The sequence below is a fragment of the Merops nubicus genome, unplaced genomic scaffold (genome assembly GCF_000691845.1).
Source record: "Merops nubicus isolate BGI_N331 unplaced genomic scaffold, ASM69184v1 scaffold5901, whole genome shotgun sequence".
Taxonomy (NCBI): Eukaryota; Metazoa; Chordata; class Aves; order Coraciiformes; family Meropidae; genus Merops; species Merops nubicus.
In genome coordinates this window covers 61,067-72,445 of record NW_008588907.1, presented here as the reverse complement: position 1 = coordinate 72,445, position 11,379 = coordinate 61,067, and the positions used below count along the sequence as shown (strand labels likewise).

Genomic DNA, 11,379 nt, shown 5'->3' with positions numbered 1-11,379 from the left:
GAGAAAACAGCTGCGGAACCAGAGTCATTAGCATCTATACAATGTGTATGGGCTTAATTTCTGTTTGGTGGCATCCAACCAGTCCCAGTCCCCAAGCTGACAAGCTTTCAGGACAGTAGACGTGTGGACTTAAAGACAGTATCTCCTTCAAGATCTCCTGGACTTGGTGAAACCAGCAGTAGTTACAATGGTTCTTATACACGATGCATTAGCACAGAAAGTCTGGAAGTCCTTCAAAATTCTCTTAAGAGAGGGATGAGCCTGAGAATTGGCGTTTGTAGCAAAATGCAAGGCTCCCCCTCCTGCTGATGAAGGGTGCTGAATGACCCCATGCTCACGAACAGCAAATAGGCTGGCGAGAGCTGACAAGTGAGAAAGTCAGAAGGGGAAAATACAAACTGGAAGGGTCACTTGAGATGAGGGGAAGAAAAAAAAAAACACTTGTCAGCCAGCGTAGCAGAGAAAAAAGTCCTACACAGATGGTCGTAATAATTCTTTTAATGTACAATTGACATAAAATCATGCAGTGTTATACTCTATCAGGGCTTGGCTAGAAATTTCAGCTGTGAGCTCAGGAGGTCTGGAAAATGTTCTAGGATTCTTGAGGTCAATCATTTATGAATTAAGTTACTGATTTCCTTTTACATTTTTAAAGCCAATTTCCTAAGTTCTCTGCGTATGTTAAGATTCCTCCCAGAGTGAAAGCTCTGCACATAGACAGCTTCATTAAGTCATTAAATATTAAATGAACTAAATTAAGCTTGAAAAATTACCTCAGGCTATTTTTCCATCTTGGGTCTCTCAGATAAATCAAAATTACTACGTATTGTGCAAGAGACTCATCAGCAGGCTGAGGAGGTTGCAGCAGTTTTCTTGGTTTCATACTTTTGAGCTTGCTCCAGAGGATGGAGGGGGTTGAGTAATTTTATTCCACAAGTGTAGACATGGCTGACTTATAGGAGACTCTAGCTTTCAAATACAATTTTCATTTCATAAGTTATATTGTACTTTCCACTGACTCTGTACTGTATGTAAAGTATTTTAATCTCCTGAGTCCCAGTAGGAAGAGCTTTAAGATCCTTCATCTTCATTTCTTTTCCTGTCTCTCTTTCTAAATGTCCCATCTTTGCTGGTGTGAAGCTGTCATTTCTCTCCCTCTCTCCAAATGTCATTGTCCATGCTGAGTTGTTACCTGCTGGTTATCAGCAGCTACCCAGACACTTTGCAGAAATGACTTTTAGATGTGAGAATAAAAGGGGAGAGGCAGGGGAGAGCACACGTCCTCTTCGTTGCCCAGAGCAGATGGAGAGCTTTGTCTTCCCCTGCTCTGGGGAAGTGATGTTCCCACGCAGTCCTTGTTCTGTGTGGCTCGTGCAGGGAGAGCTGCTTCAGTTTGTTTTCCTTTCTTCATGCAATCTGTGTGGCTAAACATTTGCTGTTTGTGCGACTCGAGTGCCAGACGCCTCCCAGGGAAAGCAAACCAGCACCACCCATCTTCCAGATGACAACTTCAACAAAATGGCTCAAGTGGGTGTTTTGGAGACGATGTAGAAAACCTGACAGCACTGAGCCCAGACTTTGTGCCTTGTTAAGAAGTTAAATAGTGCCCAACAGGGTTTACCAGCCAATTTCAAAGTGTTGGGGAGCAGTTAAAGAAGTTCAGGAGGGTGACCCATGCTTGGCCATCCTGTCTGAGGGCTCTGAGTGCATGGTGTGGGTGCAAGCTGATCTGTGCAGCCAGTGTTGGTGTCCAGGAAAGTTTGTGCAGATTGAGGTTATAGGTAGAGAAGTGATTATGAAGCCTCATTATAGTGCTGTGACTTGTGAGGGCATCCACCCTGATGGTGCCCTGAGGAGTCTTGTCCTGCTTCCTACTTACTTGGACTTGATGATCTTAAAGATTTCTTCCAACCTAAAAGATTCTATGATTCTACTCTATTTTTCCTCATTTGTTGTCTTGTGCTTGAACATACTTTATGACAGAGCTCATTACTTACTGAGGCATTGGCCCAGGCTGCCCAGGGACGTGGTTGGGTGCCCATCTCTAGAGTGGTTCAAAAAACCTGTAGATGTGGCATCTGGGGACATGGTTTAATGGTTGTGGTGCTGTTGGGTGATGGCTGGACTTGATGATCTCAGAGGTATTTTCCAGCCTTAATGATTCTATGATTGCTAACAACTGATTTTAACAAAAGACTTACCATAGAATTAGATTTCTTACAGGCTTTTTTTTTTTGACTGAGAAACTATTGGTTTTTTGTTTGTTGAAATTTGGTTAACATAGTGCCAGACAGACTCTCAGCATATCATGTTGTTCCTGGTTTCCATGCAACCAGTAAATCTCTCATAGCCAATCTTCAGAAAGGTATGTGGGACATATATGAAGGGATACCTGTAAATGTTAAAACTCAATCAACTGATGTTCTAAAGTTAGTGCCTTAAAAACCATATGAAACCCCTCCCGTTCAATAGCAGACTGGCTTTAGTTTGCTGTAGCTTATTTCTCTGAACCGAGGCTATTTTGTCTCTGAATGAGAACATTCCCATGGGCATTCAGTGTCCTTCAGCTTCTCTGCATTAGCTTCACCACTTCAGCTGATTTGTCTTAACTCAATTCTGTGTGTCCCTGTGAGGACAAGCCACCAAGGGTGTGAAGGCCAGGCTATTTATTGAAACTTTGATCCCAATATTTAGACCGTGCAAGTACTGTGGCAGTGAGTTTTCTTCCCATTGTTTTGGAGCAACTTCTCAAGCTGATAACTTCACCAATGCCCGCATTAAAATTAGCATGTCACATCTTCTTAAAGTGTTGATAATTCAAATTGTTATCTAGTTTATACAGAAGATTAAATATACCAAAGTACTGTTTAAATAATTTAGCTAAGGCTCTCTTCATGCAAGAAACAGTAAGAGATTCTTAAAAAAAAATCCTTTGTTTTGTTATTGGAGGTTGATTTTTCTGAAGCCTGTGTTCTCAGTCTTATTCCTACCATGCTGCTTGCAAGCAGGCTATTTGTGTTTTAAAAGTAAAATGTAAAATAGCATTTAATTTGTAGTCCAGGCACAAAAGGCAGTTTTATTTCTCTGAACAAAAATAAATAGCAAAGCTTGGAAGAACTCTTTCGTTTAAAAATGCTGCCATCCAGTGGTTATTTTGTGTGTAAAACTGCAACTTTTTGATGTCTGCATCTGTGCAAATTGTGGCTATGAAAAATACAAAGCTGTTCAGAAAGAAATGACGGAATGTTTCTGCAGCTTTTAAGGACAAATGCAAAAATCCTTAATGATCAGTGTATTGCATAGGAGGACCTCTCACCCATTTGGATTCCCAAAGAGAAAGTTTCTCTTAGTATAAAGAGATCTGAGACTTAAACTTGAGGGCTATGAGAAAGCTGGGGAGGGACTTCTTACAAGGGCTTGTAGTGATGGGAAGAAGGGTAATGGATTCAGACTGGAAGAGGGGAGGTTTAGGTTAGATGTAAAGAAGTTCTTCATGAGGGTGGTGAGACACCGGCACAGGTTGCCCAGGGAAGTTGTGGGTGCTCCATCACTGATTGTGTTCAAGGCCAGGCTGGATGGGGCCTTACACAGCCTGGTCTAGTGGGAGGTGTGCCTGCCCATGATAGGGGGGTTGGAACTAGATGATCTTTAAGGTCCCTTCCCACCCAAACCATTCTGTGATTCTATGAAGTATAGAGTGGAATGTAATTGTGAGTGACTGGCATCACTATGTACTTGCCTATTTTGTCTCTGCCTGGAGCTTGTGATGCCATACAACAGTTTGAAATAATGTGTTTGTTCTGAATTTCAACTGACTCCACTTTACTGCATGAGAAAAAAGTTAGGAATCTAAACCAAATCAAATAACCTGAAAGCCAAGCACACAAAACAGTTCATGATTTCTATATGTATCTATGGTATAGATAACTTGTTGCTAACTAACTCAAAGCAGTTGGGACTTGCTCTCTATGCAGACATGTTACTAAGTACATACAGCTCTAAATATGTTTCTTTCAAAATAATTTTGTAGTGGTTGTTATTTAAGTATGACATTAAATATCTCTTTCCTGCAGGGTTGCTTTGTTGGATTTGACCTGGCTCATGCTGTTGGGAATGTAGAACTTCATTTGCATGACTGGGGAGTAGATTTTGCCTGTTGGTGCTCCTACAAGGTAAAATAGATTCATTGTTTGAGATGATTTTCCATACTATCATTTATGATGGGCCAGCAAACAGGTCAGATGAATAAGAACTGCACCTGAACGGCTGATCAACACTTGACTGAACCTTTGAACGAGCCACAATGAGATGGACATGGACTTTAGTGTTTGCTTTGTTATGAGAGGTTCCCAAAAATGTTAGTGGCAATGACCTGCAAGGTCTTGTGGATGTGAGTTGGATGGTAGTGGTGGTTAAACATCTGCTTTGAAACACCTTCTGCTCTGGAGTCACAGGATCTGAGACTCTTCTCTTATGTCCCGACTGAGAAGTCTTATGGCTAAAGTGGTCCCAAAATAAAGAAGTATTTCTGTCTAAAATTAAATAATATTAGATCACAGAATGAGATATCTTTAGTTCCTTTGACTTCCCTTGCAATTAAGTGATGGATTTAACAGTCATCAAGCAATTCATATGACTATATTTATTTTGAGATTGGACTATTTCAACCATATTTCAGTTTTTTAGCCTATTGTCTGTTAGACTTAAGATATCATATGTAAGCCAGGAAAGATGTTTTTAGAACTAATCTGAAAAAATACATCTGCTTTTAATTATATCAGGACTTTGAGACAAATGCTAACATCTCCAGTTAGAAACAGCTAGAAAAGTTAAAATTCGTCTGTTTTATAGAGCAGAGTGAAGGAAGGAAAGCAACACTTGTCAGACAATGAGCATGACATGTACATGTTGATTTATTCTTTGCAGTATTTAAATTCTGGAGCAGGAGGCCTTGCTGGTGCCTACATTCATGAGAAGCATTCCCAGAGCATTAAACCAGCGTGAGTATATTTCTATACCCCCCAAAAAAGTGCTGTGGAGTTTAAATGGGGAAAATATCTTCCTTTTGATCTGACAACTGAAAGAGAGAAAATTTATAGTTTCCAAGTCATAGACTATGGACTTGTATGTGTCTCTCTCTATATGTATGTATAGATGCAGAAGAAATTCCCTGCTTCAAGAAAAACTCATTGGGCTAATATTCAGTGAAAAGGCTAACACAAGTTTAGATCATTATCTGACTTTGTTACTGCAGATGAGTTGGTTTATGTTTATTTCAGTAAATTTTGAAATTGTTAAGCTACATGCTTACATCTTAAACATTTTCTCCTTGGAGTCTGCTTTCAGATCTAAACTAATCATGAAAGAGAGAGCTTATAAAATTAAAAGCAAGTAACTTAAATCATGCCTATGAGACTGTTTAATATAAAGAGAATATTTAACATCTTCCTTTAAAAATGGATTTTTTTTTAATTCATTGAAGCCTTTTGTTGGTGGACAAAATCAAAGACTATTTCAAGTTTGTCTTAATAGCTCTTTAATACTGGCATGTTTTCATTAAAATTATGTTCACTGGTAAAGCTAGGAAGCATTACATGGAGATCTGTATTCTCAAAGGCTGTCTAATCCATGAAAAGCTATGCTATCAACTAAGGTGAGCTGCATTAAAAAAAACCCTGTTATTTAACATGATACATGACTGTACTTTATGTACTTTGTATATTAAGAACAGTAGGATTAATATGTCTAATGCACAGACAAATGTAAATATTTTTCTGGCTCTAATGCTCGAAGGAATTGGTGATACTTTTATTTTAGCTTGAAGAAGACAAACTAAATTAGGTTTCAGAGAGAAATAATATTATCACAAGCAGCTTCGCTGCACTGTGGGCTGGTTTCAGACTGTCTAGACTCCCAGGAGATAACAAAATAACACTGATAAGTTCTTCTCAGTCACCCATAAAAGAAAACTCATTAGGATGACATATGACCTGTGGTGGGCTGATTCAATCCTCACATGTGAACGCTGGCAAAATATTCTGAATATCTGGGTATTGCTTCTGGAAAATTGTTGGGGAATTTTTTTTCTGCTTTCTCTTTAGCCAGGTGTAGGCAGTGCTCCTATGGCCAAACCTCTGGGCCCTGGCTGTGGGGAGCTGGGAAGATGCTGAGCAGTGAAAAAGATGTTGGCCAGCTAGAAATCACAGAATAGCAATAGAAGGAATGAATAAAATCTCAAGGACTTTGAGTCTTTTTTCCTTCCTGATGAAATTTTGAGACTTCTGTGAGTGCACTAGGTTGGTATTGTAGGTAACAGCTTAAATTAGTTTTTCCTGAACCAGCTTCTTCATACATAGTCATTAACTTGTGTATTGAATCTGGATACTGAACGTCTCAAGTACAATTGCCTACATGAAACAGGCTTTTTCAGCCTGGAGCCCAATTAAGGATATAATTCCAAACTTCCTGCATAGACTTTTTGCATTATTTAATCACAGTTATTTCATATCTCCTGAGATTTGATAATCACTTATCAAATTGTTTGTAGTTAATATGCCCTGGTAGCTTTACTTTTCTTTCTTTTTCACATCAACCAGCCATTTCAGGTCTCCAAATAAGGCAGTGAGACAAAGGAGAATTTGTCTATGTCAAAGTATTCAATTTTATAGCTGATTTAAATGCAGAGCAATTTGCTGTATGTTGTACAATCAAACAGAGTGGAATTTAACTGCTCTGGAAGTTGCAGGGTTTATGTTGTATCTAAGAAGTCTTTGGCTGTCATCTGAATCAAGGATGACACCCAGTGGCCAGACAACTTCATTCAAAAACAGAAGCACCACGTTTTGTTTCTTTGCATCTCAGCCCCCACGTAAATGAGTAATTAAATTCGAATCCAGCTGAAATCCTTTTGTCATCCAAACTGTCTGAACAGTTTAAATTGTTTTTAACTCATGGCCAATATTATGCAAGTCGTTTTTTACCGCGTATATGGATTAATTTGTCTCATCCTTCATGTTTTCTACAAGCTATTGACTAGGTAGTTTATTTTTATATAGAAATAATGTATTGTATTTTAATGTAAAAATGTATGTTCTGACCATAACTCAAAGAAACAGCCACAGAATATTTGCCAACTACATTTACTGACTGAGGCTGGGGAAAAAAACAAGGGCTTAGGTATTTAGTGAAAAAGAAACAGCTTATTCTACATTTTAAATTTTTAAACCCCAAAGCCCAGCTATTGCCCATCAACAAAGGCATTTAGTATTTTGTTTTAACTTAATTTCATGAGTCTGCTTTTTCCATGCCCAGAGTCTTGCTAATAAGAGCAATGTAAGCAAATAGACATTTGCATTGTAGCTATGCCCAATTTCAGAAACTGGTTTCCCCTCCAGCTGCTACCCAGGGGAGCTGCTCCATCCACAGCCTGCTCCCTGGACACTTGCTTGCTGCTGCTTTCTTTTAAAATGCAGTTTGAGAGAGAGATATTAATTAATTTAACAGCCTTAACAGCAGCAGCTAGGGCCATGCTGGAACTGCTTTCTGCTTTGAGTCTGCAGATTTGAGGTAGTGGCAGCTGAACTGCAAACCTATGCAACCCCAAACCACTGTTACTCAGTAATACCACGGCACATCTCAGCAGACAAAGGGCAACACCAGTCCCACTCCTCTTCTTTGTGGGTGTGCAAGCTCCCCACAAGATTTTTTTAAAGTTAGCAGCTCACTAACTTGTCAAAAGATTGCCTAAGCACAAGGTTTGATCCTTAGATCTGACGGGTGGCAGATGGAGGTTGTGGACAACACTCTCCTATGGCCCCTTCTTGTTTGGTGGCACTCTCTGGCTTAGTTAGTTTAGATATTAGATATTAGTTCTCAAATTCACTGCAAAGGCCATGGCTCTAAAAGTTACATGTTGTAACCATCCTAAAGAATATCTGTCCCTGACCATGCTGGATAGTCTTTTGCTCATCTCCTTTCTTCCTGTAGCAGTAAAACTGAATCAACCTGACATATATGGGTCCAATATATCCCTACTCTCTCATGATCTCACCTCCTTTGAAGTCTCTTTTAATACTCAAATAGCTTTTTTAATACCTGCTCTATATATCACAATGCAATATATTCTTGGCTAATTGTGCTGCAGTGACTTCTCTGGGGGAAAGTTTCAAATAAAAAAAAAGGCCTGGAGAGAGCAGAGCAATGAAATGCTACTGAAACTCTTTGGTCAGTTCAGGCTGATCCTGTGCCACCAAGTTGCCACATCAATGTAGTTATGTTGCAGAAAGGAGGTTTACAAGACTCAGAAAGTAGTGAGGTAAGCTACTAACACTGAAATTTTGCTTAGACTGGCTTTTTGGTCTCTAGAAAAGTTTTTTTCACTATTTTTTTTAATTACCCTGTTGGGTTTTTTTAATAAATTTTCAAGTTTACAAAAAGGACAACTAAAATCTACCGAGCAAATTAACTATGATGAGATGTGAATGTTTGAGCACCTGAGATAGAAGGTATGTGAGGAACGAGGTGTTCACAGCAGTGTATCTGCTGCTGTAAATGTGCAGTGAGTTCAGCTCTGCTGTCAGCTGGTGCAAGGGACAGGAGGGGACAAACTTGTGAAGTCCTGAGACAAGCAAAGAAAAAAAAAAAGTCCTAGCCAAATCAGTGTAAGGAAAAAGTCAAAATTTATAAAGATGAAAGGGAAATAAATGTATGTAAAGCAGCCAGGAGAATAATAGATAAGCCTTGGCGGAGGATTAAATGAAAATTATACAAAGTCTAGGGTTTAAAATGAAAGGATTTAACAAGGCTTTAGCATGGAGTAGGAGCAGGTAGAGCATAAAAATAAAAAAAAAATAGTGTGATGTGAAGAAATGCTGTATGTGCAGGAAGCAGCTGATGGCCAAAGAACGTGTCAGCTTTTAGTATAGGATAAAAAGAAAAGTATCAAAGAACAAGAAACAAAGAGGCACCTATTTCATATTAACTTTAAGAAAAGTTATCTTCAGATATCTTCAGACAATTTCCTCATAGACAGAGGGATGATGCCAACCCTTTCTCTTAGATCACTTCCCTTTTTGGTGTCTTGATTACAGTGAAAATGACAGAGCACAAATAGCTTCTTGCTACTTCATTATGGAGACGTACACAACTTTTTGCATGTGGACTTTTTCCCTGGCATGAGATAAACAGAGACTATTTCAGCTCCACACACCTCCCCGTTCCCATTTTCCCCACGTGTTCTGTGCCCCCACTCTGCCCCAGTGCAGACCCTTTCTGCCCAGTAACTTTGTTTTGCAAGAGGCTACTCAACCCCTTCCAGGGTTGGTAGCTCCAGCTGAGTTTTTCTTTAGTCATTTTCTTGATCTGTGAGGAGATATCACATTGTTCCTTTTGAAATTAGAGCCACATCATCCCCAAACTAAATAGCTGAAGCTTCTGTGAAACTGCTGACAATAATGCTTCTAGAAGCAGAGTAAAGTGATTCAATCCTCATCTACCCTTGGAGTCTATCATGGCACTCCTGAAAGTTTTAGCAGAACAGAGCACCCTGGCCTGGCTGAAGAAGGCATCTGGAGAAGCAATATAGAGATTTCCAGGGAGCTGCACTGAATGCAGCAGGATGGGAAGTGGGTGCTCACAGATGGAGGTCTGTCACTGGTCCAGGTGGACTCAAATTGTGGACTAATGTATGGATAAACTAGTCATGGAGTGCAACGTGTCCCCCCAAGTGCAGGAAGTATCCAGTGCTGAGGTAGAAATGGACTGTTTCTTGTCTAAGGAGGCGAGAGCAATTCAGCTCCTTGAGCTAATTTAGAAACCAAAAGTTAAAACCTCCCTTGAGAAGAGACTGTTTAGGAATAAAGGCATCAGCTAATTAGGGTTAATTGCATTGTCTTGGGACAAGTGATTTATTAGGCCAATCTAGACCCATGATGGGCCTGCAGGGCCGCGTTCTCCAGTTCACCAACTGAATGGCAAATATCCAAGAGCATTTTTTAACTTTGGAGTGAGTCTCTGGGAGGAAGAAAGAGAGAGGTTAATGTGCACTCACATCATCTATTCCCATTCTTATTTCTTCAGCTCAGTACACCCTTTTATGTGCCTCCCATGATTGTCTCTGTCAAGCATTTTCTCTCTATCTTCCTTCAAATCCTCCCTTGTAATTAAGCTATATCTTCAAGCCATCTTGCTCCTTTTCTCGTTATAAATAATCTTAATTCTTTCCTCCCTGAAGGTCTTCCCCCATGTTTGTCTTTGCCCTGGTTAGATTTTAAGGTGTTTGAGGGAGGAGCTGTGTGCCTCCTTGTAAACTCATGAGACTATGTACAAGTAAATGTGCTGTATACCAAGTCTGCATCTCCTACAGGATATTTGGAGTGCATGTGAAAGTAACGTGCCCTTTTCAGTCCCTATGTGTGCTCCCATGCTACTCAGACACCTTTGGTTTTGAAAACTCAGACCTTAAAATGGAGCATGTAGGAAAAAAAGAGAAATTGCTTCTGTAAGATTTCTCCAATATATAAATGAGTGTTTTCAAAAAGTATGGTGCTGGATTATCAAAATACTGGGATAAGTGGAGATAAACATATAAACAAACCCACTTAGCTTCCATGAGTCAGATTGTCTCCAAGACAGTATTTATAGCATAGGTGTGTCTGGCTGCAAATATCATGGGGGCATATTGAGGGATTTTATGTGTATTTAAACCTTTGCCTGACAACTCACTCTTTCTTTTGTCTAAAATTCCACCAACAACATATAGAAATGTCATTTAAGGCATGATGCTTGTCATAACCTTTTTAAAAAATATTTTTTATTTTAAGGCTGATCAAGTTCTTGGAATAGGTCTTCAATGGTATTTTTTCTTCAGTCATCACTCACTGAACTAGTGAGTTTACAAGTTAGGTCTGAATGGATTCAAATGTCTCATCCATCTCTCCTGGACCACACTGATGGGACATACATCACTTGGAGTGCTCTGCCATGGCTGTTTCCTATTCCAGCCTTGGAAAGGAGGGAGGTGGCTGAGTTCCTTGCAGATGTGGTTTCCCATCTGCTGCCTCCAGCTTTTCTCATCAGATGGTGTAAGACACAATTGCTTGAGCACATGAAAGGAACTCAACAGGCTTAGCCTGATGGAAAGGTGAATATAGCCTGGGGGCAACTCTTGCATCCTGGTTAACCAGCAAGGAAGAGATCCTGGGGCTTTCCTCAGAGTCTCTATGGTTGCTGTGCTTTGATTTTTTTCTTGTCACTTCAAAGGACATGTGTTGTTAGCTGCCTGCTCTTTGTGCCTCAGTTCTCCACCTTGATACAGATACTTTTGAAAGCACTTTGCTGTCTTGATATTCCCCATTTAGAGAAGGCAGTGACTTAGTTTCC

At 39.8% G+C, this 11,379-nt stretch overlaps 1 protein-coding gene across 1 annotated transcript in view; it reads left to right on the top strand.

Annotated features, from left to right (window-relative positions):
• KYNU (kynureninase) overlaps positions 1–11,379 on the top strand; it is a gene marked incomplete at its 5' end in the record, with an annotated part of 41,879 nt that overhangs the window by 13,078 nt on the left and 17,422 nt on the right. The window contains 2 exons of the mRNA XM_008949399.1: positions 4,074–4,172; positions 4,927–5,000. Of these exons, the coding sequence (XP_008947647.1) occupies positions 4,074–4,172; positions 4,927–5,000 (173 nt within the window). The remainder of the gene's footprint in view (positions 1–4,073; positions 4,173–4,926; positions 5,001–11,379) is intronic.